At 55.5% G+C, this 26,292-nt stretch overlaps 1 protein-coding gene across 3 annotated transcripts in view; it reads left to right on the top strand.

Moving 5' to 3' along the window:
• POLE (DNA polymerase epsilon, catalytic subunit) overlaps window positions 1-26,292 on the top strand; it is a 46,808-nt gene that overhangs the window by 16,227 nt on the left and 4,289 nt on the right. Inside the window, exons 21-45 of one of the 3 annotated variants that reach the window (XM_044243585.1) lie at window positions 1,443-1,591; window positions 2,754-2,846; window positions 3,041-3,185; window positions 5,433-5,590; window positions 5,926-6,121; window positions 7,185-7,399; window positions 8,903-9,005; window positions 9,419-9,499; window positions 9,607-9,729; window positions 11,592-11,804; window positions 12,093-12,302; window positions 12,475-12,618; window positions 13,813-13,953; window positions 14,153-14,306; window positions 14,384-14,490; window positions 14,600-14,776; window positions 14,860-15,083; window positions 15,182-15,402; window positions 15,710-15,914; window positions 16,348-16,521; window positions 17,398-17,508; window positions 18,644-18,776; window positions 20,022-20,238; window positions 20,599-20,727; window positions 20,832-21,025. In XM_044243585.1, coding sequence (XP_044099520.1) covers window positions 1,443-1,591; window positions 2,754-2,846; window positions 3,041-3,185; window positions 5,433-5,590; window positions 5,926-6,121; window positions 7,185-7,399; window positions 8,903-9,005; window positions 9,419-9,499; window positions 9,607-9,729; window positions 11,592-11,804; window positions 12,093-12,302; window positions 12,475-12,618; window positions 13,813-13,953; window positions 14,153-14,306; window positions 14,384-14,490; window positions 14,600-14,776; window positions 14,860-15,083; window positions 15,182-15,402; window positions 15,710-15,914; window positions 16,348-16,521; window positions 17,398-17,508; window positions 18,644-18,776; window positions 20,022-20,238; window positions 20,599-20,727; window positions 20,832-21,025 — 4,017 coding nt within the window. Of the gene's footprint in view, window positions 1-1,442; window positions 1,592-2,753; window positions 2,847-3,040; window positions 3,186-5,432; window positions 5,591-5,925; window positions 6,122-7,184; window positions 7,400-8,902; window positions 9,006-9,418; window positions 9,500-9,606; window positions 9,730-11,591; window positions 11,805-12,092; window positions 12,303-12,474; window positions 12,619-13,812; window positions 13,954-14,152; window positions 14,307-14,383; window positions 14,491-14,599; window positions 14,777-14,859; window positions 15,084-15,181; window positions 15,403-15,709; window positions 15,915-16,347; window positions 16,522-17,397; window positions 17,524-18,643; window positions 18,777-20,021; window positions 20,239-20,598; window positions 20,728-20,831; window positions 21,026-26,292 lie in introns of all 3 variants that reach the window. The other 2 variants (XM_044243586.1, XM_044243584.1) reach the window with 2 other exon arrangements.

The following is a 26,292-nucleotide window of genomic DNA, read 5'->3' as shown; positions in this document are numbered from 1 at the left end:
TGGCTTCTCTTCTCATTCAAAATCTGGAGAGCCTTTCACTCATTCCAGGTGTTTATTGTCTGTTTGACCAGCCAGGGGGGTGAAGGTGAGACGTTCTCAAGCAGGAAGGAAAGCGTCAGCTGTTTGGCCACTGTGACAGCATCCACGTTAGCGAGCAGGGGCAGATGTGCAGCCTGGGCGGGGGCGAGGGCAGGTGCCCCTAGTATCCATGCTGGTCACCCTCCATGTGGCGGTTCTGTGGATTTTGACAAAATCCTGTGTAATGACCATCACGGCGAAGACAACATTTCCGTTGCAACCATTTAGAATAGTGTAAGGTCTTTGGTTCGCTTTATCAAGTTTATCTTCTCCGAACACGTGCTAGGGGATCCAATAAGCAGGTGTTGGTCCGTCAATAGGCTTGTGAGTCAGTTGTAATGCTGAGATGTTGTCTTTATTGGTGCACTTTGCTCTCTCGTCAGCGGCTTCTGAGTTCTGTTGGAGAAGACCTGTAACTCAGCTTGTCCATGGCGTTAAGTCAGGGTCGCACTGAATAACAGGATGATAATGGGAGCCCCTGGGCTTCTTGGGTGGCGCAACGCCCCTTCCTCTGTTGCTGGTCTCAGACTTGGGGTTCATTTGTTTTTCTTGCTCATTGCTGCTTTCCGGCTTTCGTCCCAGGAGGCTGACGTTGCCCCAAGTCTGAGTTGTCCAAGTGGGTTGCTGTCGTGTCTTCTTGTTGATTTCACAAGAAATAAAAGCTCCTTTGTGTCCAGAACTCTTTTCAGGACATCTGCCTTGTACCAGGCAGTGCTGGGTTACCAGCTTGTCGGGACACCTGGGAGCCCAGGGTGTGGTTCTGGCCTGGCTGCTGGGTTGCCGGTTTGGCAGACCTGGGAGGGATGTGTGGGTCCCACACCCTTGTTAGGTTTCTCGGGGGCCGTAATAGCCCTGTGGTGTGTAAAATGTCTTTATTCCTAGGAATTGTGTGCTGGACTCTCCATGGGGGCTGGGTCCTGATGTCTGTGCCTTTCTGCTGGCTGTGCCCGTACAGGGAACAGAATAAGGAAACGTGGCCAAGGGGCGCCTGGGTGGCTCAGTGGGTTAAGCTTCTGCCTTCAGCTTAGGTCATGATCTCAGGGGCCAGGGACTAAGTAAGCCCCGCGTCAGGCTCTCTGCTCAGCAGGGAGCCTGCTTCCCCCCACTCTCTCTCTCTGCCTGCCTCTCTGCCTACACACTCTCTATGTGTCAAATAAATAAATAAAAAATCTTAAAAAAAAAAGGAAATGGGGCCAAGAGTCAGCAGTGGTTTCTCTGCCCATGGCTATGGTCTTCCGTTGTATTGGATTTTGAAGTTTTCTATAGATTTGAAATTTTCAAACTGTTAAACCGTTGGGCCACTGACTGCATGGAGCGTGAGCTGGCAGAGCCGAGAAGGTGACCGGTGTCTGTGTGGTCCCCAGGTGTGGAAAAAGAAGCTCTCCGCGGCCATGGAGCTGGGCGACGCGGCCGAGGTGAAGCGCTGCAGGAACATGGAGGTCCTGTACGACTCTCTGCAGCTGGCGCACAAGTGCATCCTCAACTCCTTCTACGGCTACGTCATGCGCAGAGGGTGCGCTCCCGCGGCGCGGCCGGGGAGGGGTTGGGGTGGGAGGGGAGGGGGCAGCCACAGACGCGTCATCTCCCTGTCCTGGGCTGCGCACGGTGACTTGGCAGTTTCCAGTGGGTTTCTGGGATGGAGGCCATGGAGAGGGTCTGGGCAGCCCCCGGGCCACACCGCGTGACTGATACAGGGTGTGAAGCTGTCTGAGCAGTCAGGAAGGCCTAGTGTTAGTGGGGGGGTCCTTAAAGCCAAGGTCGACTGTTTCTGATGCACATGGGACGAGGTGGGATCTGAATGGTGGGTGAGAGCCTTGGGGGGAGTGGGTTATGTAGGCCTGGGCACTGTGGGGAGGGGTCCCTGTGGGGAGGGTCAGCATGGCAACTTGGGAGAAGGAGAAACATGGGGCACTGGGGATTAGGTTTGAGTGATAGTCATTTTATTTATTGTTACTTTTTTTTTTTTTAAGATTTATTTATTTATTCCAGAGAGCGAGTACATGTGCTCACGTGTGTGTGCAGTGGGAGGGAGGGGAAGGGGCAGAGGGAGGGAGAGAGAGAGATTCCCAAGCCAGCTTCCCGCTGAGCGTGGAGCCCAACGTGGGCCTTGATCCCACAATCCTGAGATCATGACCTGAGCCAAAACCAAGCATCGGACATTTAACTGACTGAGCCACTCAGGGGCCCCTATTGTGTGTTTTTTTGATGGCAGAGAAGGAGGAGTGGGAAGCCAGGCTAGAGTGGAGTCCTAGGGGCAGGAGTGTCCGGCTTCGGGTCGCCTGACGCCTTCCGCTGAGACCTGGTTTGGAGGCAATAAGGCAGATGCCTGGTAGGAAGCCGAGGCCGTCCGAGGGCTTGTGTTTTCCCTGAGGAGTTAGGATGAGCGTGGGGTCTGGGAGATGGCAAGGGCATAAGATGGCGCAGGGGACTATGGAAGAGGGCTCATGTGTGGCCACCTGGGCTGGTGATGAAGGAGCTGCTGCCCTGGCAGTCTGCTGCCTCTCCCAGCCCTGTGCCCAGGAGGGCAGAGGACTGTCCCTAGTCCTGAGTTCAGTTCCTCAGTGGTTCTCCGGCCCTGCTTCGATGTCCCCTTCTTGGTTTCCTTCTCCTGACATCCTCCAGTGACCCTTTCAGGGAGCCCCATCGGTTCCCCAGGCTATGACTGTCTTTCTTAGGGCTCGCTGGTACTCCATGGAGATGGCAGGCATCGTCTGTTTCACGGGAGCCAACATCATCACGCAGGCGCGGGAGCTGATCGAGCAGATTGGGTGAGTGCCGCACTCGGGTCAGCCGCCAGGAGCAGATAGCCTGGAGGGGAAGGCGGGCAGGCGGCTTGGGAAGTGAGCAGGTGGGCACTGTGTTTCCTGGGTCCACGGCCAGGAAGGACCTTCACACTGGGTTCTCCCTACGTGAAGGCCATGGTCCGGTCTCCATGTGGCCTTATTTCTCTGTTTCTCCAAAGGAGGCCCTTGGAGCTGGACACAGATGGAATATGGTGCGTCCTGCCCAACAGCTTCCCTGAAAACTTTGTCATCAAGACGACCAGTGTAAAAAAGCCCAAGCTGACCATTTCCTACCCTGGGGCCATGTTAAACATCATGGTCAAGGTGAGCCTGGGTCTCCAGGGAGGGCCTGCTTTCCTGGGCCTGGATTCCTGGCACCACCCCCAACTCTGAGGGGGATTGGGAGGGGGACTGCATTGGTTCTCAGGCTTGTGTGTTCCCTTCTGAACATGAGACCGTCCTGCTTGTGCCGTTCAAGCTTCCCTAGAGCCCGAGGGTCCGTACAGACAGTGCCGTGCTCACGCTGGAGTGAGTCTTCCTCTAATGCTTGTAGCTTTTTATTTTGAAGTAGTGTCGGACTTACAGAGGTTTGTGTACGCTGTGGCTCGCAGCTAAGGCGTCCATGCTCACACCACACCATGACCAAGCTGGAGTCTTTGCGTCTCCTGCATCTCCTGGGCCTGGGCCTGGGCCCCGTGCCGACGTGCCAGTCCGTCTGCTCAGGCCCCTCCAGACTGGCAGCTCCCTGTCTTCAAGGAGTCCTGGCCTGCCTCTCCTTCAGATTCGTGTCTTGTTTCTGTCGTTAGAATGAGGCCTCCCAGAGGTGGTGTGGCCTGTGTTTCCTCCTGTTGCTGCACAGCGTCAGGATTTGCCCTGCTGGCCTCCCCTCCCCCGTCCCGCCCACTCCCCCACCACCTTCCTGCTGCTGCGGAAGCGTCTCATGGGGTCCTGCAGCCCACACCCCCGCGGTGGTGTCGCGCGGTCTGGCGGTCTGGCTCGTGCTCAAACTACCAGAGCCGCGCGTGCACGCTGGGGAGATCGCTGAGGGGACGCAGCTGTCCTGACTCTCCCTGATCTTCCCTGGTTTGAGTGTCTGTTGCTGGTTCTGTGTGGCTCTCCCACATTCCTGGTGCGTGGACTACTTGGAATCCTTCTATAGGGAAGCACCATCACCCTTGACCACTTACCCGTGCTTAGTGGCGCACTTGGTTGAGTCCTGCTGGGTTCTGGTCTGCACTTCTTCCTCTGGCTGCTGGGGGCTCCTTCACGTTTGCCCACGTATTCATTCTTTTTTTTTTTTTCTTTAGATTTTATTTATTCATTTGACAGAGAGAAATCACAAGTAGATGGAGAGGCAGGCAGAGAGAGAGAGAGGGAAGCAGGCTCCCCGCTGAGCAGAGAGCCGATGCGGGACTCAATACCAGGACCCTGAGATCATGACCTGAGCCGAAGGCAGAGGCTTAACCCACTGAGCCACCCAGGCGCCCTTTGTCCACGTATTCTTGATGCATGCCTCTGTTCTGTGGTTTGGGGCTTTTTTTTTTCTTTAGCAAACACTTTCATACTTCTTGGTCCTGTAAGGTGCTGTAGCCTCATCTTGAGTTTCCCCAGTCCCAGCCCTGGAGTTAACCGTTTCTCTAAGGAGCCAGGTTCCTTTTACTGGGGAGAGTGTTAGAAACCACGGTCAGGTACAGATGCTCCTTGCTGCTGGGTGTTAGTGCTTCTAGCTCTCGTGGTGGCTGAGCCAGGAGGAAGTGTATGCCTGACACCCTCCTTGCCCACACACACATCTGGATTGATTTCTCTACGTGTGCGCTTTAAAACCTAGAATGTGAGTCCACGCTCACCTGTCCAGCCCCAGGCTAGTCCCCTTTCCTTGTTGGTAACGTCTTCCTGTGGTGAGAAGCCTGTCCCTCACTCTGGTGTGTTTATTCGTTGGGCCCTAGTGTGTGTGTGCACAGTGCCTTCGGGATTGTGCCATCATGTGCAGTGAACTTGTGGCTACAGCACAGCGTGTGTGTGTAGTGTTTCTGTCTTCGGTCTGTACTACTCCGTCGGGACAGGGTTTGCCAGAGTGACGAGTCGGCCCGTCGGCGGGATTCTGCACAGAATGCAGCTGGGCTTGTGTCTTCCAGGCTGCGGTCCCTCTTGGGATTGCCCAGCATCCTGGCTGGAAATTCAGTCGTTGTGGAGTGCAGTTCTGTGGGTTTTGACCCACACAGAGTCGTGTTTCCACTGCCACAGAGCAGCACAGAACAGTTCCCGAGAGCTGCTGCTTTATCGTCAGCCCCAGACTCTGGCCACCCAGTCTGTTCTCTCTGCAGTGATAATTCTGCCTTTTCCAGAATATTCTGTGAATGGAAACAAGCTGTATAAGCTTCTAGACTTAGCAGAATGTGTTCTGGTTCATCCCTGCCTGACGGGTGTCAGAACTTAACCTCTTTCTCTGGCTGAGCGGTGTCTGTTGTACAGAAGAGCCCCCGTTCGCTGGTGCAGCCGGTCCGCAGAGGGCAGCTGTCATTTCCAGAATGGTGGGGAGTGAGGCAGCCCTCTCTTGCCCTCGCTTCGCAGGAAGGCTTCACCAATGACCAGTACCAGGAGCTGACCGAGCCGTCCTCACTCAGCTATGTCACCCGCTCAGAGAACAGCATCTTTTTTGAGGTTGACGGACCCTACCTTGCCATGATCCTTCCAGCCTCCAAGGAAGAAGGCAAGAAACTGAAGAAGAGGTAGGAATCCTGTAGCCTTCGTGTTTGGGAAGAGAATGAACGGACAAGACTTAACCCATCTTGGAAGTGGACCAGGAGGCCAGATGGGAATAGTAGTTTTTTAACCTTCTTGATTCAGTTTGGAAATATAATACTGCCCCCTCTGCTCCCCACCTGCTAGATTCTGGTTCCATAGGTTGCAGGCCCTTTGGTCATTCTGTCAGAAGCAGGAGCCTTGGGGTGGAGAGATATTTGCCACCTGACGGAGGCCAGAGGGGAGGGTTGGACGGAGGGCCAGTGGCACGCAACCAGCCTCCCGGGCTCCCGTTCACTGCCGTGCTTGCCCGTGATTCCAGGTATGCGGTCTTCAATGAGGACGGCTCCTTGGCTGAGCTAAAGGGCTTCGAGATCAAACGCCGAGGGGAGCTGCAGCTAATTAAGATCTTCCAGTCCTCGGTGTTCGAGGCCTTCCTCAAGGGCAGCACGCTAGAGGAAGTGTACAGCTCTGTCGCCAAGGTGGCCGATTACTGGCTGGACGTGCTGTACAGTAAGGTAAGGCCACCCTCCTCTTCCCTGGGCTGCAGATGGCCCTCATGTCCCTGGCTCCGGTGCCTCCCGGAGTCCCTGTCAGTGGGAGCCCCCGTGGCCAGTGATGGAAGGCTTTGAAGAAAACAAACCGCGTAGTAAAAGCAGCTGTAGGACAGCGTACTAGTGGTCACAGCAGCCTTGCTTCTCGCAATCCCTGTAGTCCCTGTAAGTGAGCGTGGGGTTTCCGTGGTTGAAACAGCAGTGCCGGCTTCCCTTCAGCAGTGCCTTCTCACGGACAGCATCATTCTCTGGCTGTTGCCGCTCGGCCTGTATCTTGTCGTGTTTGCACTACGTAGCTCACAGGACTGTCTGCTGCTGTCGGGTATCCGTTAGGTGTGTGGTTTCCGCAGCTGTAATGTCTCCTCGAACACTTTTGTACGGGTGCTCTTCCCTCCTCTATTGTGGTATTTGCTAAGAGGAGGCTTTCTGAGTCTAAGGAATACTGGAATATTCTGGAACATTATTCTGCCTTCCTTGGCTCTGTGGGCTGCGGTAGCTTGGCGTGTTGTCTTGTTCTATAGTGTTGACCCACACATGAGAGTAAGCACCAAGAGAGAAAAACACACAAAACAGGAGCCAAGCAAATCTTACAGGATGTCGGGGGCACGAGGTCAGGGGCATGTGCGTGGGAGCCCGTAGGGCTGTTTGCTCCCTGACTTCTCATTGCTGAGGAATGCCTCGGCTCCGCACTCGGTCTGTGGCTCTCCAGCTTGCGTGGTCTCTCTCCTCACTCCTCCTTTCCCTGATTTTCTCTAACTTTCAGGAGAAAAATCGCCAGTTCCGTCTTTTCCCTTTTTCTCCAGCTTTGGTACTAATATCTCAAACATTTCTTAATGTCCTCTACGTAGTTTAATGACATGGCAGTTAGGGTTTTGCGTTTGGATTTGTAAGCGTTCCTGTTTGCTGGTGTGACGCAGCCCTGTCGCACGGCTGGAGAAAGCCAAGTGACTGGGAGGACTGTTGCCGGTGAGCCTGGGGGAGCGCTGCTGGCCTTCTGCGCCACGTTGTGCCCATTGCCTCTCTTCAGGCGGCTAACATGCCCGACTCTGAGCTGTTCGAGCTGATCTCGGAGAACCGCTCCATGTCTCGGAAGCTGGAAGACTATGGAGAGCAGAAGTCCACGTCCATCAGCACAGCCAGACGCCTGGCTGAGTTCCTGGGAGACCAGATGGTGAGGGACGCGGGCCTGAGCTGCCGCTACATCATCTCCCGGAAGCCCGAGGGCTCTCCCGTCACAGAGAGGTGAGGGTTCCTGAGCTTAAGGCCTCAGATGCTCGGCTCGGAAGCTCGAGTCTGTTGTGGAATGTCTGTCCCTTCGTAGCAAGCTGAGCTTCCTTGGAAAGGGCAGGATGGGGCACCTGGGGGCTCAGTCAGTGAAGCGTCTGCCTTCGGCTCAGGTCATGACCCCAGGGTCCTAGGATCGAGCCCCACATTGGGCTCCCTGGTCGGTGGGGAGTCTCCTCCCTCTGTCTCTGCTGTTCCGCCTGCTTGTGCTCTCCCTCTCTCTCTGTCAAATAAATAAATGAAAAAATCTTTTAAAAAAATGAAACAAATTACGTACAGAGTAAAGTAAAGAATTCTTCTATAGCAGTAAGAGAAAGAGGACAGGAAAAGCAGGCAACAGTAAGAACGGGCGGCTTGCAGGTGAGGAGCATGATGGCCAGTGCGCGGAAGAACGTTTAACCTCACCGCAATCAGGAAGTGCGGGTTTTAGAAGCGTCTGCTGGTTGGAAAGAAAGAGCGGCGATAGCAGTTGTCATGCCTGTAGACAGGCACGTGGGGGACCGTCACTTCAGAGCCCGAGCAGAGCAGTGCTGATTCCCCTCACGGGGGAGCACGTTTGGGGACGTGCCCTGCCTCCCTGCCCCCGCGTTCACCTTGGGTTTAAGAGCGGATGTCGGGAAGGCCCTCGTGTCCTTCAGTCAGAAGACGGGCACACGTGTTTTATGCGGTGAAAGGCGATGCAGGCGTGGGAGTGATAGGACGGCAGCGGCCTGCTGCTCCTGCACGGCAGGACGCTCCCGCCTGTACCACACCGACAAGCCCGGGCGCCGCTCTTCTCGTTCCTGATACGTATCGGGCTGGAGTAGTAGAGACGCCTGCGTGGGCTCAGTAAACGCCCAAATAGGGATCTCGTGCATCTATATGAGGATGGTCAGGAGAGCTGCATGGGACTTCCTCCTTCTGGTCTGTCACAGAAAATGGCAGGGTGTGAGGGGGGAGAGGACTAGGTGGTGTGTGCACTGGAGTTGGCAGTGTTCTTTCTAAGTGTCTTCACGTTCCTGATATTCACGTTCACAAATACTTCCTCCAGTGAAAGGATGTTGATGGTTGCCCTGCTGCTTGGTAGTGATGTGAAGCCGGCTCGTTCTTTCGGGAGAGCAGGAGTCTTCTGTATCTCACTCAATGAGTGACATCTTCGAAATGTCTCAGTGCGTGTACACACGTGAATATGTGATTTACGTAATCTGTAAACCATGGCCAAACCACACAGACCAAATGGTGCCTGGTGGGGGGAGTGTGTGTTTGCCCATGACATTTTAACACAGCGATGCATCGTGTAGCTCACCTGATGAACATCACATATTAGCTGTACTTTATACGAAGGGACATCCTGCAGTAAAAGCACGGTTACAGACGAGGTTCTCGGCCCTTATTTCCATGTGGAATGCGTGTACGTTGGCGAGCACTGCGACAGGAGTCGAGATTCTGGTGTTGGTGACTTCTGTGCCTCTCTTCACCCAGGGCCATCCCGCTTGCCATCTTCCAGGCAGAGCCCACGGTGAGGAAGCACTTCCTCCGGAAGTGGCTCAAGAGCTCTTCCCTCCAAGACTTCGACATTCGGACGGTGAGTACCGACTTTGTTCCTCTGAGATGTTTGGAAGGATGTGCCAACAGCAGAGCGTCCCTGACTCGGGTCAGCGTTCTGTCTGCGGTCTCTGGTCGTGTCCTCCTCCCCTGACACGTAAGGAGCGAGGAGCTTGTTACTCTTTAGGAAAGCTCAGTGCCGGGGAGGGCCTGGACCCAGGTGCAGCGTTCTTGGGCTGGCTCAGCCCTGCTAAGTCTAGGATCCTGGGAGTCATTTAAGTGCTCTGTGGAATGGGTTTCCCTCTCTGTGAAATGGGTACGTTTCGTCCCAGAATTCCGAGGTGGGTAAAGCGGTCGCAGGAAGCGTTCAGCTCAGTGCTCGGTGTAGAGTGAACACAGCGCTGCTGCTGCTCCTCTCTCACACCCTGTCGCCGTCCCCTTCCTGCCGCCCAGATCCTGGACTGGGACTACTACATCGAGCGTCTGGGCAGTGCCATCCAGAAGATCATCACAATCCCTGCGGCTCTGCAGCAGGTGAGGCCTACCGGCACAGACAGGGCCCCAGGGGCTCCGTGGCCCAGGAACCCTGGGCCTGGCCTGTGCTAGCCAGTCGGACGGGTGATCCGTGCCCCTCTGTGTAGGTGAAGAACCCAGTACCACGCGTCAAGCACCCCGACTGGCTGCACAAGAAACTTCTGGAGAAGAACGATGTCTGCAAGCAGAAGAAGATCAGTGAGCTCTTCGTCCTGGAAGGCAGGAGACAGGTAGTGCCCCGGGACGGTGGGGGCCCTGCTGCTGCTATTCACGGGTCTCGGATGTTTCTTTTCTTTGTGAAAAGGTGCGCCTGGCATTCGACTCTCTATTTTTCCGCTGGGGGGTCTTCTGGGATCGGATGCACTGAGCCGTCCATTACGGAGACGGACTGTCTTCTGTGTGACGGTGGTAATTGAACTCAGGCACTCTGTGAATCACTGTGCCAGAGACTTTGGTTTTCTAAACCAGAAAATAAAAACCTGTAGAAACCGTAAAAATACTGAAGGGTGTAATGAAGGGCTTAGCTAAAATCAGAAGAGCCAAAAGAAAATTCTCCAGTGCTGAAAATATTTTTAAAGATTTTATCTATTTATTTGTCAGAGAGACCACGAGAGAGGGAGCACAAGCAGGGGACGGTGGGAGCCCGATGCGGGACTCCATCCCAGGACCCTGGGATCATGACCCAAGCCAAAGGCAGTGGGTTAAAGCCTCTGCCTTTGGCTCAGGTCATGATCCCAGAGTCCTTGGATCAAGCCCCACATCAGGCTTTCTGCTCAAGCAGGGAGTCTGCTTCCCTTTCTCTCTCTCTGCCTGCCTCCCTGCTTACTTGTGATCTTTGTCTTTCAAATAAATAAAATCTTAAAAAAAGAAAAGAAAAGAAAAGAAAGTACTGATCCTATCAAAATTTGTGGTATGCAGCGAAAGAACACTTACATGCATGGTGTCTGTTTGCAAAGATGTTAGCAAAGAAAAACAAGTAGGAGATCGAATAAGCTTTCAACTGAAGAGTCTTAGCAGCATACTGAGCTGCGGAGGGAGAAAGACAGAAGTTATGAAGGAAGAGCAGGAATGAGGGAAATAAACAGTAAATCCCAAACCTTAGGCTTTGAAAAGACTTAGGAAATGGACAAATCTTTGTCAAGTTAGATGAATCTTCTGGCTTTATTTTATTTTACTTTATTTTTGAGATTTTATTTATTTATTTTTTTATTTTTTAATTTTTGAGATTTTAATGCGTGGGAAGAGCAGGTTGTCGTGGGATGTGTGCCGTGGGACTCCAGCGCGGCAGCTTACGGGAGGTGTGCGTTTGAGGGTGTGCCGCGGAAGCACACAGTGTAGGGGGAGTGACAGGCGCTGTGCTGGGAACTGGGGGCCAGAGGGAGACGGAAGGGACCTGTGCTTCACAATATTTTATTTCTTACAAAAAGGGGAGAGCCTTGGAGCCAATGTGAAAAGATGTGTTTGCTTCGTAGTCATGCTTGAGTGATGTTCTGTTCTGTCTTCACTCTTTGTTTATTTATTTATTTTTAAAGATTTTATTTATTTATTTGACAGAGAGAGATCACAAGCAGGCAGAGAGGCAGGCAGAGAGAGAGGAGGAAGCAGGCTCCCCGCCGAGCAGAGAGCCCGATGCGGGGCTCCATCCCAGGACCCTGAGATCATGACCTGAGCCGAAGGCAGCGGCTTAACCACTGAGCCACCCAGGCGCCCCTCTGTCTTCACTCTTTGACATTGGACGTAGATTGGTCGGTGCACACTGTGGTGTACAAGTGTTTTATCCCGTTCAGTTGACACCGTTCAGTTGACATACAGTATAATTCTCAAGGTGGAATTATCTGAGAGATCGTGGCATTTTTTTTTTTTTTAAAGATTTTATTTATTTATTTGACAGAGAGAGATTACAAGTAGGCAGAGAGGCAGGTAGAGAGAGAAGGAGGAGGAAGCAGGCTCCCCGCTGAGCAGAGAGCCCGATGCGGGACTCGATCCCAGGACCCCGAGATCATGACCTGAGCCGAAGGCAGCGGCTTAACCCACTGAGCCACCCAGGTGCCCCGAGTTCGTGGCATTTTAAGTCTCCTTTGGGTCTTGGCAGGTGGGCACGGCACAGGCTCCACAAGGCACGCAGAGCCTTGGTGCTCCCGATATGGAGGACTTTGGTCTGGTGAAGCCACCACACTCGGCGGTTCCTGTTGCCACTAAGAGGAAGCGTGTCCTCTGGGAGAGCCAGGAGGAGTCACAGGACCTGGAGCTGACGGTGCCCTGGCAGGAAATCTTGGGGCAGCCCCCGGCCCTCGGAACCACCCAGGTAGGAAGCTTCGGAGCCCGGAGTGGCCGGTGGAGGAGCGGGCAAGGACAGCAGGTGGGCCCGCGCTATGGCTCGCTGTGTCCTGTGGAGTCTGCTAAGCAGCTTGGGGACCCCAGGATGGGTCTTGATCTCTGAGGGGGTCAGGGGTTGTCCAGTCCCTAGAAGAGATAACGCGAGCTTGGAAGCCACGTGACATAGTCGCCGAGGAGGGTGGTTTCTGTTTTACCGCATGCTCCTCGGTTGGGTTTCTTCTGTCCTTTTCCTGACCTGTCGCACCGTCTGTCCTAGGAAGAGTGGCTGGTCTGGCTCCGCTTCCACAAGAAGAAGTGGCAGCTGCAGGCCCGGCAGCGCCTGGCTCGTAAGAAGAGGCGGCGTCTGGAGGTGGCGGAGGGCGAACCTGTGCCCGGGGCCATCCGGGACAGGCCCGCCACTGGCTTGGGGATCTTCTTGCGCAGGACCGCCCGCAGCATCTTGGACCTTCCGTGGCAGATCGTGCAGGTGTGGACCGTGATCGGTGGGAGTGGTTTGCCTCCAAGGGCAGCAACGCAGCCAGTGGGAAGGTCCTGGGGCTCCTCCGATGGTCTGGCATGGAGGGAGAGGATGGGCCTTTGCTGGCGAGCGCTTCCTGCGATAAGGCGACGCACGCTGCTCCATGCTCCCTGCCTTTCAGATCAGTGAAACCAGCCAGGCGGGCCTGTTCAGGCTGTGGGCAGTCATTGGCAGCGATTTGTACTGCATCAGGCTGAACATCCCCCGCGTGTTCTACGTCAACCAGCGGGTGGCTAAAGCCGAGGAGGGGCCTTCCTATCGCAAGGTACGGGGCTGCAGGAGTTGGTGGTCTGCTGCCCGCTCGGCCTCTCACGTGGTCTCCACCCTGATGGAGGGGCCCCATTAAGAAGGGGCTCCGCAGATATACAGCCAAATGAGCTAGGTGACCATCAGCGAGGTGTGCTGGGGCCTCAGTCTCCCAAGAACCCTCTTGGGCTGCTGTAAGAATCGGAACAGTGTCTGTGGACTGCTCCATGAGCAGAGCTGCTGTACTGTCCTGGTGCGCCCTCCTCTTATGTCTCACATCCATGGCGTAGGGGAGGGACTAGGTGGACACCGATCCGGGGCTCTTCTGACGGAAACAGCTTTGCTGGGATAGACCTCACGTGCCGCATGAGTCACTCATTTAAAATGTACGTTTCAGTGGCTTTCGTGTGTATCAGTCACGCAGCCTCTGCTACAGTCTGCCTTGAATGTTTTTATGACCCTCGGAAGACTCCCAGACCTATAGCTGCGTCTCCCCTCCCTCGGCCCTCGGTAACCGCTGGTGGCTGTTCTGCCCCGCGTCAGCCTGTTGCGGACGCTTCCTGTGAACGGCAGCCGCATGACTTCCTTCCACCCAGAGCTCCTTTATGGAGGCTGTCCGTGTCATCTCTCGATTGGGCGCCCACAAGCTGATGTGTAGTTGAGGAGATGAGATGTGTGTATTTGACTGGGAACTAGATTGCAGAGGCTTCCTGGAGGAGGCTCGGCTCGGCTCTGAGGAGGAGTCAGCAGGGTATGGACCCAGCGAGGGCAGCAGACAGCAGGTGATCCGGAATTCCTGTCGCTTCCTTGCATTTGGTGGGCATGGTAGCTTCGAAGGAGGACATCTTCTGGGGATCGTTTCCTGTTTGGTGCCATCTCCTGCTCCCCTCTGCAGGGTTTCCCCACACTCTATGGCTCCCCCAGACCAGTGCTCTGATCAGGAGGAGGTGGTTCCTCTCAGGTTAAACCCAGAAGACAGCAAGACGGTAAACCAGGTGCATCTGCGGCCCTTGCCGTCGGAGAGCTCCTCAGCTGCTCAGGAGCCCCAGCTGCTGCTCGAAGTCACCCCCTAGCTTTCAGTTTTCCTGACGAGGAGAGATGGGCTCTAGCAGGTTCACTCAGTGGCAGCGGCACTTTTCCAAGGATGCGTGTCGTGTCGGAACGGACAGCACCAGTTAGCTGCGTGGTGAGCTCATCGCCCTGTTGTCACCAGGTCAGCCGTGCTCTCCCGCGCTCCAATGTGGTCTACAACCTCTATGAGTACTCGGTGCCCGAGGACATGTACCAGGAGCACATCAACGAGATCAACACCGAGCTGTCGGCCCCAGACATTGAGGGCGTGTATGAGACTCAGGTGGCTGTCCTCCCGGCTCAGCCGAGCAAGGGTCCAGCTGGGTGGGGTGGAGGGGGCAGACGCGTGTGGGATGCACAGGCTAGCAAGCACAACCGTGGGCCTCCTCCGAGACCGTGAACTTCAGCAGCGCGTCTGCCGAAGACACACGGCGGCCCTCACGCTGCCTGTTTCCCGCCCCCCCCCGCCCCACCCCTTCTAGGTCCCGTTACTGTTCCGGGCCCTAGTGCAGCTGGGCTGTGTGTGTGTGGTCAATAAACAGCTGGTGAGGCACCTGTCAGGCTGGGAGGCCGAAACCTTTGCTCTTGAGCACTTGGAGATGCGCTCTCTGGCCCAGTTCAGCTACCTGGAGCCAGGTATGACGCGTGCTGGCTGCCCCGGCCTGGCCCGTCCCCCAGGGCGCCTCGGGCTGACGGCCGCATCCTCCCTGCAGGCAGCATCCGCCACCTCTTCCTGTACCACCACGCACAGGGCCACAAAGCCCTCTTCGGCTTGTTCGTGCCCTCCCAGCGCAGAGCGTCTGTGTTCGTGTTGGACACCGTAAGTTCCTGGCAAGGGGAGGTCAAGCCTTTGCCGCCCGTGCCTGTGGCGGAGGGGGCCCTGCCACCCACACCTGCTGAGAGGCCTCACGTGGCCTCGGTCGGTCTAGGTGCGAAGCAACCAGATGCCCAGCCTCGGCGCTCTGTACTCAGCCGAGCACAGCCTCATGGTAGAGAAAGTGGGTCCCGAGCTCCTGCCTCCCCCCAAACACACTTTCGAAGTTCGGGCTGAAACCGACATGAAGACCATCTGCAGGGCCATCCAGCGCTTCCTGCTGGCCTACAAGGTGAGCGCGGCTGGGTCTGTGTGTGCGCACCCCTCCCCCAACCTGGGACCCTCCCCCCAGGCGCTTTCTTCCCCAACTTCCAGGAGGAGCGCCGTGGGCCCACCCTCATCGCCGTTCAGTCCAACTGGGAGCTGAAGAGGCTGGCTGGTGAGGTTCCCGTCCTGGAGGAGTTCCCGCTGGTGCCTGTCCACGTGGCCGATAGGATCAGCTACGGCGTCCTGGACTGGCAGCGCCTTGGGGCCCGGCGCATGATCCGCCACTACCTCAACCTGGACACCTGTCTATCGCAGGCCTTCGAGATGAGCAGGTGAGCGGAGCGCAGGTGCTTTCTCTGTGCTTTCGTGCTCTGGCCTCTCCCCATTTGCTTGTCCACTTCCTGGGGCTGACCCCATGCCCCCCATGCAGGTACTTCCACATCCCCATTGGTAATCTGCCTGAGGACATCTCTACCTTCGGCTCCGACCTCTTCTTTGCCCGCCACCTCCAGCGCCACAGCCACTTGCTCTGGCTGTCCCCTACGTCACGCCCTGACCTGGGTGGCAAGGAGGCCGACGACAATCGCCTCATCATGGAGTTTGATGACCAGGCCAGCGTGGAGATCAACTGCCCAGGCTGCTACTCCACGGGTGGGTGCTTGAGGCCCACGGGGTCCCTGCCTGCTGGTGCTTCTGCCATTTCTTGCCATTCTGTGGTGGCGGGAACGCCGAGCGGTGGGTTCTTCACGCTTGGCTGTACCGGTGTGGGAACGAAGTCTGCGGGAGCTTCCGTGGCTGTGGGACGAGTGAGGGTGGGCTCCGCCATCTGCTCGGTGGCCGTCTTGCCGGCCGGCCCTGGCTGCCACGGGGAGCAGTGCGTTGTCTGAGCCCGCACTTGCTGTGGCCGGGCTGCCGCTCCAGAGCGGGGATGCACAGGGGGCGGTTTCTCTGTGTGCAGTGTGCGTGGAGCTGGACCTGCAGAACCTGGCCGTCAACACCATCCTGCAGTCCCACCACATTAACGACATGGAAGGGGCTGACAGCGTGGGCATCAGCTTCGACGTGCTGCAGCAGGCCTCCCTGGAGGACATGATCACTGGCAATCAGGCCGCCAGCGCCCTGGCCAGCTACGACGAGACCGCGCTCTGCTCCAGCACCTTCAGGTACCCGGGAGCCTGCGGCCCCGAGAGCCTCGCCTTGACCGTTTTTGTCCCGTCCTCTCCCTAAGCAGAAGAGCTGAGTCTGGAGTCCAGAAGAAACATGAGAACCTGTTGTATCCTCTGCCCTTGTTTTGGAAACCTAAAAGCTAACACACTGTCACTGGGGCTTTTTTCCGCCGTGGGCGGCAGAGCCAGAACCCCACATGGATCCCGGCTCTCTCCTCCGTTTGCTGGGCTTTGCTGCCCTCAGGGCACTGTGCTCTGGCCTCCCTCCTGTGCCGGGAAGCTTGCCGTAGGCGCTGAGTGCAGAGGGAGGCCTGAGGGTGCAGAGGAGGGCCCGGCAGTGAGTTTGGACAGTGAGGAGGGAGGAGGCAAAGGTGACAGAATGGGGCGAGCTGGTGCTGGCAACCGTGGGGACATTTGCGCCTTCTTCCAGGATCCTGAAGAGCATGGTGGTGGGCTGGGTGAAGGAGATCACGCAGTACCGCAACGTCTACGCTGACAACCAGGTGATGCACTTCTACCGCTGGCTGCGGGCCCCGTCCTCGCTGCTCCACGACCCGGCTCTGCACCGCACGCTCCACAGCATGATGAAGAAGCTCTTTCTGCAGTGAGTGTTGCCGGGCCCGCTCCCGGCCAGGCCGAGCCCTTCGTCCCTCAAACCAGAGAGGCGCTCAGCCAGCACGGCTGCAATCTGGAGCTCATTTCTGGGCTGATAGGCCGGGGTGGTAAAGGTCCTGGGGAGCTTAGTGCCGTCACCCTCTGTGCGGCGTCCTTCCAAGCTGTGCTGTGCGTCATGGCCTGTCTGTCTCCTTCTGGCACAAGTCGTCATGCCTTGTGTGTGCTGTGCTGCACCTCTCGTTACCAGTGGAACTTGGAGATCCACATGTGTGTGTGTCATCCTAATGGGCGCTCAGACTCAGGCCGCTAGAGAGCACCAAGAAGAACGGCTTTGTACCAAGGTCATGCGAATGAATCTGCAGAATGACCTTCAGCAAGCAGAACTGATGCAAGGTCGATAGTCTATGACTAGCCAGGAAGATGCTGATCTGGTGGCCGGTGACAGTTGTACAGCTGACCGTACTCTGGTGGTGACGGGACGCGTGTCCCCAGCCCACTGACGCGGGAAAGTGCTATCGGGATATACTCGTCGCCTGCAGTCCTCATTATAAATGGTTCTGAACTTTCTTTTCAGGTCCTTTTTCCATTTCTCTATGGTTCTGTTGACTTTTTCCTCATCTCTAGGGGTCTTTCTACATAAAAGTTAGCCATTTTTGTGTGATCTAAGTTGTATGTTTTCTCTTGTCTTTGATTATCTGTGGTTTTGTTCGTGGTGGGTTTTGCCCTGCAGAAATCTTCATTCACTTTTGCTTCTGGATTTCAAGCATATTTAGGATAGCTTTTTAGTTCGGGAATCAGCGTGTTGCTCGTGGGGTCTCGTGGTTTCTCTGCGGCTGTGACCGGTGGTTCCAACCTTCATCTGCAGGCTCATCGCGGAGTTCAAGCGCTTGGGGTCATCTGTCGTCTACGCCAACTTCAACCGCATCATCCTCTGCACGAAGAAGCGGCGGGTTGAAGACGCCCTGGCCTACGTGGAGTACGTCACCAACAGGTGTTGGCAGCGCCGTTCTTCTCTGAGACGTTTAGCTTCCGCTGAGGGACGTTCCTGTCGGGGCTCGCAGCTCGGATCTGTTCGTAATGAATGCTTCCTACCGTGGCACAGCCTCAAGAAGCCTTTAATTTACTTTCTTTTTTGAAAGATATTTGTGCTAGTATAAAATTACAGGTGCATCTGTTTTGAAAGTTTTTAAAATTTCTCTATTTCTTTTTGGGTAATTTCCTTCGTCGTGTCCTTAGACTCACTCATCATCTCCCACAGGGTTTGGCCTGCCCCTGGTCCCATCCCGCGGCCTTCTCGCGGCGAAAGGCCCTGTGGGGTCTTACGCATTCCTAGGGCCTGTGCAGCATGTGTTTGTTCTAGTCTGTGACTACATTGAGCTCAGGTTTAATAACCTTTTATGTGGCCTGTTCTGGTCACACTCGTGTCCGCTCTGATTTGTGTTCGCTGGGTAGGTTTTTCTCCCGATCCCATGTCGTGTTTCTCTGCTCCTTGGCAGAGCTGCTGACAGCGATTGGACGCCAGCTTCTGCGAATCCGTGCGGACGCCCTGTCTGTTGGGTGCTCTTGTGTTTCCTTCTTCTGTGAATACTCCAGAGCTTTGTTACTAGGAAACAAACCGAACCTTCCAGGCACTTCTGGAGATTTGGAGGCAGGGTCAGAGCTGTGTTTAGTCGAGCACTCGTTACTCCTCATGGAGGCAGGACTGTTGCGAGCACAGCCCCGGTGCCTCGTGACTTATGGCTCTCAGACAGTGGTGGCAGCCGGCACTCGGTCGTCCTCGCCCCAGCTTCGTGTTGTCTTACACACACGTGCAGCACGCTCTGCTCCGTGTGCTTCAGGTTCGCCCGGGGAGGCCCCGGCGTCTTCCGCAGCTCTCGTGTCTCTGCTCCCTCGAGCACCAGTTCCTGCCAGTCCCTGCTGCTCGGTGCAGAAGTCTCATCAGCGGCGTGTTTGTGCTGTTCCCTAGAAGCGTGAGGGGTCACACGGTCTGAATCCACCTTAAGTTCGTTGTCAGGTGGAGGATAAGCGTGTATGAAAATGAAAAGGAAAGTGGAGAAAAAGAGAGAAACTATAGATTGCACTGAAGCAGTTTCTGTTTTGCTCCTTTTTAGCATCCATTCCAAAGAGCTCTTCCATTCCCTGACAATTTCTTTCTCCCGGTCCTGGGAATTTCTTCTCTGGATGGATCCCTCCAACTACGGTGGAATCAAAGGCAGCGTTCTGCCTCGTATTCACTGCGGACAGGTAAGACCCGACCATCTTGGAGCACTGAGGCTGGGCATCTGAAATGCCTCGGGTCCGTATTTGTCCCTTTGCACACATTTGGTGATTGTGGGCGGAGGGCCTGGTGTGGTCCCAGACTGCATCTCGCAGCAGCATACAACAGAGCACGCTGCTTCTGCGGGGCCTGGGGGAGAAGGGAGGAGCAGGTAGGCAGGTGGAGAACACACAGCCCAGCCGCAGGAAAGACTCAGATGAACACAAAGCAGGGTAAGGGCTGAGAGCAGCCGTGGGGCAGGGGCTGGTTCAGATGGGAAGGTTGTGGAGCTGTAAGGAGGGGACAGGCACCCTGGGTTGGAAGAGCTAGGCCAGGGGCTAGTGTCAGGCAAAGCCGTGACACCAGGGCAGGCCTGGGGCGGCCCCCACAGGTGCAGCACAGAGCAGCTAGGACCAGGCCACTTGGGACCAAACACCGAGTTGGAGATTTGGCTTTTAGTGATAGAGCGATTCTGAGCGGGGACGTGTCGGCCTCACTTCCACGAGGGCGCCATGTTGTGGGCAGCGCTGTAGAAGGGCAGGATGCAGTCAGCGAGACAGACTTGGGAGTGTTTTGAAGGTGGAGGGAATAGGCCAGTGGGATGGGTGTGGGCGGCACCCAGGCGTGTAAAGCCAGGTGTCTGTCGGCAGGTAGATGGGGAGGACGGCAAGTGCGGGTGAGGGGCCGTGCTTGGCCGGGTGTGTGATGGGCACGAGTTCCGCCTGCCCTCCGGACTGAGTGTGGCTGGGGAAGCAGGGCCTGTGGCAGGAGGTGTGCGGAGACATCATAGCTGGACTGACAGAAGGTAGCAGTGGTTGCTGCTCTAGGGATGCGGGGGCCGTCAGCCTGCACACGCTGGGGAGAAGGGCCCCCTCTAGAGGGGCATCCGGTCACGTGGGAGAGAGCTGTAGTAGTGCCTTGTGGACTGGGGTCTCTGGCCCAGGAGATCTGGGATTCACACAAGAGAACTAGCCACCCGAGGTCACCGCTTGTGATCTTCCTGCCCTGAGGGGGGGAGTTGAAGAATCTTGAAGCGAATTATCTGGAGGAACAAAGTGAGAGTCCCCGTCACCCTGGGTGGCATGCTTCTGCCCTAGGGGACCCCCTCCTCAGAGCTGTCCTGCGGGAATCCTGTCAGGCCCAGGGATGCGGGGGACTGGGTGAGCCTCATGGGACAGAAGGGTCGGGAGAGCCAGGTGGTGAATGACCTGGCTTCCTGCTGCTGGGGCCAGGACACAGCTGGGGCTGGGGCTGCGTCACAGCGGGGGTCCCCAGAAGAGGGCAGAGAGGAGGAGGAGGAGGAGGAAGAGGAGGCCGAGGCGGAAGAGGAGGAGGGGGACAGTGCACCAGAGCCTGACGTGGAGGACAAGCTGGAAAACAACTGGAACATCGTGCAGTTCCTGCCGCAGGCAGCCTCGTGCCAGAGCTACTTCCTCATGATCGTGTCAGGTGAGCCGCCCGCCGGCCGCGGCCCCGGTGTGCGTGGGGGAACCTGTGCCCCGGCAGTGCGGATGGTCAGCCGCGCCCCGGCCGCAGGGCTCCCGAGAGAGGCCCTGTTTGCCCCACGGCCTCGGCCTTGCCGCTGTGCGTCTGTGTGTGCCCCAAGGTCTTCCCTTCCCCTCCGGAGCAGAGGCGGCTGCTGGCGCCGTCCAGAAGGGGCGCGCATGCAGGGGTCTGGCTCTGGGTGTGTGGCAGGCAGTTCTCCAGCCTCCCCAGCCGAGCGCGGGTCCGCCAGGGCAGCGGGAGTTCACTGGGGCAGTGAGGGTCCGCCGCGACAGCAGCCTGACCAAGGCCGCGCTCTCCACGCAGCGTACATCGTGGCGGTGTACCACAGCATGAAGGAGGAGCTGCGGCGCAGCGCCCCGGGAAGCACGCCCCTCAGACGCCGGGGGCCCAGCCAGCTGTCCCAGGACGCCCCGGCGGCCGGCGCCCTGCCCGGTGAGCACGCCCCGGCCGTGTCCCGGGGTCCTGGGGCCCCCCCACTCCTGCCCTCTGCGCCCCGTCGCAGCACAGGGGACACAGCCGCCTCCCTGCCCTCCTAGGAATGATCACCTTCTCTCAAGACTACGTGGCCAACGAGCTCACGCAGAGCTTCTTCAGCATCACTCAGAAGATTCAGAAGAAGGTCACGGGCTCACGGAACTCCGTTGAGCTGTCCAGCATGTTCCCGCGGCTCCCGGGCTCCCACCTGCTGCTCAACAACCCCGCGCTCGAGTTCGTCAAGTATGTGTGCAAGGTGAGGCTGCAACCCCCACCTGTGGGGCTGGGGCCCAAGGGGTCCATGGGGCGGGGCAAGAGGGCAACTTCATGCATGGGGTGGTGGTGGGGAGGCAACCTCGTGCACAGGTGGCTCTGAGGGCACGGGGTCGTCATGGTGTGCAGGGCTGGGTGGGGAGGTGGCTGGGGCTGGAGAGCGGCCTCATGTGTGGGGTGGGGGTGGGGGGTCATCTGTGTGGGGAGGGGTCATCCATGTGCGCAGGGTGGGGGTGGGAGGGCGACTTCGTGGTGGGGGGGCATGTGCTCGTGTGCAGGGGAGGCAGAGTTGCCTGAAGGACATACTCAGGTGACTCCATCATCACTTGCTGCCCCTTCTGTGCAGCTGCTATGGGAGGCATTGGGGGTGGGAAGGGGATTAGACAGGAGAGACCCCTATCCTCAAGGAGCCTGTGCGTCAATGAGGGGTAGGTGGGCTCAGAGGAACGGGGCAGGGCCGGTGAGGAAGATGGGGACCGTGGTGAGACCCCATTGACTTGCAGGGCCTGGCCAGGTGCACCCCAGGGAGAAGGTCCATGCAAAGGCCGTGGGGTAGGAGGATCTGGGGGTGCTGGCGAGAGGCACGTGTGGAGTGGTGAAATGGTGGTTATGCGTGATCTGGTGGCTGGTGGGAGCCGGAACACGCCGTGATGTGCATGGCGGTGGGGGAGAGCTTGCTGGCAGCTCCATGCCTCTCTGGGAAAGGCAGGCCGAGCCCGCCATGGGATTGTATTACCGGATGGCTCCTGCGCAGGCGTCACCTCTGCCGGAGAGAGGCTTTGCTGCGGGTCAGGTTACCTTCCCGCAAACTGCCTTTCGGGGCCGGGCTCAGGTGACTGCTGCCGCCGCCGAAGGAGTAGCTTAGCATGCCGTCTGGCCACTGTCGTGGACTGCACAATTTTCAACATCTGGATAACTTCCCTACAGTGAGATCTCACCATGTGGCGTATGAGTTTTGGCAAAGACTCACAGTGCCACGTCTCCAGCACAGTTGGAATGCAGAACGTTTTACCATCCTGCGAACAGGGCACCTGTCTTGGCACGCACTGAACTGTCTGTTCCATCTGTCCCGTGTCCCTGTGCTTCCTGACAGGCACGCACAAGTCACTCTGGGGGGTGTGGCTGTGGGAGCCCACAGAGTGCTGAAGCTGCTGACGGTTCAAATAGGCACCGTGGGGGTCAGCCACGCCTGCCCTGTCCTGACTTGGATCCGCCCGTCTGGCCCTGCACGGTCATGTCCCTTTCTGTCTGGCTTCTTTGACTCGGTGGAAGGGGTCCTTGCTCCTTCCCCGTTGCTGCCCGTTCCGGTGCTCTCTGTCCCGCTCTGCGACTGAGAGGCCTGTCGTGCGCAAGAGCCGGGGTTGGTCTTGCAGTGGCTGAAGTACATCTGGGATTTTATTGTTGGATTTTTAAAGACTGGGGTTGCTATAAACATTCATTTCTTTGTTCTTGAAAGATTTTATTTGAGAGCGAGCTAGCTAGAGAGAGCAGGGAGGAGAGGGAGGAGCAGTTTCCTTGCGAGCGGGGAGCTCCGCATGGGACTCAATCCCAGGACCACAGCCTGAGCCAGAGGCGGACGCTTCACCCACTGAGCCACCCAGGCGCCCCTGCTCTCTCATTCTCATACAGGTTTTTGTGTGAGCATACGTTTCATTTTATTGGAACTTTCATTTTATGGGGTAAAGATGGAGGAGTGGGATTGTCTGGGTCTTGTCCTAGTGCGGACTCCTCAAGCGGCCGGTCCGGTTTGCGTTCCTGCCGGCGGCCTATGAACAGAGGCCGGCTGCTCCACGTGCCTCCCAGCTCCTGGGCATTCTCAGAAGTTGAGCTTTGCGGATAGGTGTGTGGTGGTATCTCATTTTTAAATTTGGATTTCCCCAGTACTAATGATGCTGAGTGTTTTTTCACATGGTGGTTTTTTGTCCATACGTCTTTGGTGAAATGTCTAAATGTTTTGCCCATTATTAAAAATGAGGTGTTTTGTTTGTTTTTGTTTTTTTTTTGAGGTCGTGTTTCTTATTTTTGAGGGTTTTTGTAAACAAAAGATTATTTGAGAGTGGGGTGGGGTGGATATGAGCAGGGCTAGGTAGGGGGAGAGGGAGAAGCAGACTCCCCGCTGAGCAGGTAGCCTGATGCAGGACTTGATCCCAGGACCTTGGGACCATGACCTGAGCCAAAGGAGACATTTAACTGACTGAGCCACACAGATGCCCCGTTATTTTTTAGTTTTAAGAGTTCTTCATATATTTTTTTCCAGATGTTGGTTTACTTTTTCAGAATTCTCCTAATAGTATTTTTTCGGTGAGTGGATCTTAACTTTAATTCATCAAAAATTTGTTTTTGGGGCACCTGGGTGGCTCAGTGGGTTAAAGCCTCTGCTTTCGGCTCAGGTCTTGATCCCAGGGTCCTGGGATCGAGCCCCACATTGGGCTTTCTGCTCAGCAGGGAGCCTGCTTCCTCCTCTCTCTCTGCCTCTCTGCCTACTTGTGATCTCTGTCAAGTAAATAAATAAAATCTTTAAAAAAAAAAAAAAATTTGTTTTTCTCGGGCTCCTGGGTAGCTCAGTGGGTTAAGCATCTGCCTTCAGCTTAGGTCATGATCCCAGAGCCCTGGGATTGAGTCCTGCATCAGCTTCCTGCTCAGCGGGAAGTCTGCTTCTCTGCCCCTCTCCTGGCTTGTGCGCTCTCTCACTCACTCTCTCTAAGTAAATAAATAAAATTTTGAAAAGAAATTTTTTTTTCTTAGAGGGGTGGGGCAGAGGGAGGTGAAGAGAGAGAGAATCTTAAGCAGGGCCTGGAGCCGAACACGGGGCTGGACTTCACAACCCTGAGATCATGACCTGAGCCAAAATCAAGAGTCGGAAGGTTAACTGACTGAGCCACCCAGACACCCCTTAGTGTATTGAATTTTTTTAATAGGGTGAGCTCTTACTGTCCTATATAAGAGTGGGCGGAGGGTTAGAGGGAGGGTCTTCAAGCAGAGCACAGAGCCCGATTTGGGCGGGTAAGAGGGAGCAGCCGGATCCCCCGAACCATGAGATCACGACCTGGGCCAAAAGCAAGGGTCGGAGGCTTCACGGACTGAGCTACCCTTGAGTTAATTTTTATGCAGGGTGCATGTTTTAGACCGAGGTTGGTATTTCTCTGTCAGTGTGTCTAATGATCCCAGTACTACTGATCTGAAAAGACTGGCCTCTCTGTGTTGGATAGTCTTGGTGTCCGTGTCAAAGCTTACGTGTCCATGTACACGTACGGTCTTCTGGATCCCCATCCACCTCACTGTTTTCTAACCCATGTCGTCTTGAATTATGTAACTTTATCAGTAAGTCTTGGAAACCAGACAGTGGGACTGCTTCGACTTTATATTTTTTTTTTCCAAATCGCTCTGGCTAGTCCATCTAGTTCCTTTGCTTTCCATATAATGTTTGTTTATCGGTTCCCTACCCAGAGGAAAAAAATCCTTTTAGAATGTTGGTTGGAGTCATTTTCATCTAGATAATTTTAGGGAGGATTAACATCTGAGTGCTTAGAGTCTTAGCTCGTGAACCCCTGTATCTTCCTGTTTCTCTGGGTCATGTTCCATTTCTCCAGCAGTGTGTGGGGTTTTTGGCATATAAATATCGCACACGTTCGCACCTAAGGTTTTCAGGTCGTTTGGTGCTGTTGTGATGGTGCTGACTCTTTAAACTTCAGTTTCCGTTTCTTCAGTGCTACTGTGTAGACACACACAGTATTTGTATACAGACTTATCTCCTCTATCACATCTTTTTTATGCATTCACTTTTCAGGGGACACTTGGGCTGCTGCCGTAATTGGTGACTCTAAATAATGCCGTAATAAATGTAGTGACGACGCCGTGGTAAATGTAGTGACGATGCCGTGGTAAATGTAGTGATGATGCCGTAGTAAATGTAGGGGTACACAGATCTTTTTCAATTAGTGTTTTCTTTTTCTTTTATGTTTTTTTAGTGTTTTCTTTTCTTTTCTTTTTTTAAAGCAAATACCCAGTAGCAGAAGTCCTGAATCTTAGGGCAGCTCTATTTCTAACTCACTGAGGACCCTCCGCACTGTTTGCACAGTGGCTGCACCAGCGTGCATTCCCACCAGCAGTGCACGAGGGCTCTCTTTTCTCTGTCTCCTCCCCAACACCTGCTGTTTCTTGTGTTTCTTATTTTAGCCGTTCTGCCAGGTGTGAGATGGCCCCTCATTGTGGTTTCGCTTCACATTTCCCTGATCACGAGTGATGTTGCGTGTCTTCTTGTGTGTCTGTTGGCCGTCTAGATACGGCATTGATTTTTATTTTTATTTTCATTTTTTTAAAAGATTTTATTTATTTACTTGACACAGACAGAGATCACAAGTAGGCAGAGAGGCAGGCAGAGAGAGGGAGAAAGAAGCAGGCTCCCTGCCAAGCAGAGAGCCTGATGCGGGGCTTGATCCCAGGACCCTGAGATCACGACCTGAGCCGAAGGTAGTAGCTCAACCCACTGAGCCACCCAGGCGTCCCGATGCTAGTGTTTTTGAAGAGTGATGGCATGAGGTAGGGTGTTCGTGCTTTGGGTGTGTGTTTATGGTCACTCCCAGGCTCAGTCATCCCCCTTCCTCTCAAGGGCACCAGCATCAAGACTGCAGATAAGGGCGCCTAAGTGGCTCAGTGGGTTAAGCCTTTGCCTTCGGCTCAGGTCATGATCCCAGGGGCCTGGGATCGAGTCCCGCATCGGGTTCTCTGCTCAGCGGGGAGCCTGCTTCTCCTCATCTCTTTCTGTCTGTCTCTCTGCCTACTTGTGATCTCTCTCTGTCAAATAAATAAATAAAATCTTTAAAAAAAAAAAAACACTGCAGATAAATAAATGCAGACTCCCCATGGGACTCAGGTGGGGGTGCCGCAGGAGGGCAGAGGGCGGCAGCGGGGGGCCCGGCGAGCGAGCGGGGGGAGCTCTCACCGCATGGGGGGGCGCCCCCATGGGTGTGTGGCGCTTGTCTTCAGCACCTCAGCTCCAGCCTCTGCAACAGAAAACTGAACGTATGTTTCAGAAGGACTCAGCAAGATCTCCTTCTAGCAAAGACCTATAAAATCTGGGTCATTAAAAAGTGCCTATGTAGATCAGCTATAGTTCAATAATAAATAATAATAATGCTGATAAAAATAGCTTACTGAAGAAAAGGAAGCTATTATTTATTTTTAAGATTTTATTTATTTATTTGACAGCCAGAGATCACAAGTAGGCAGACAGACAGGCAGAGAGAGAGA

The sequence above is a fragment of the Neovison vison genome, chromosome 3 (assembly GCF_020171115.1).
Source record: "Neovison vison isolate M4711 chromosome 3, ASM_NN_V1, whole genome shotgun sequence".
NCBI classification, from domain to species: domain Eukaryota; kingdom Metazoa; phylum Chordata; class Mammalia; order Carnivora; family Mustelidae; genus Neogale; species Neogale vison.
The sequence above is the reverse complement of the archived record's forward strand: the minus strand, read 5'-3'. Positions and strand labels throughout refer to the sequence as shown.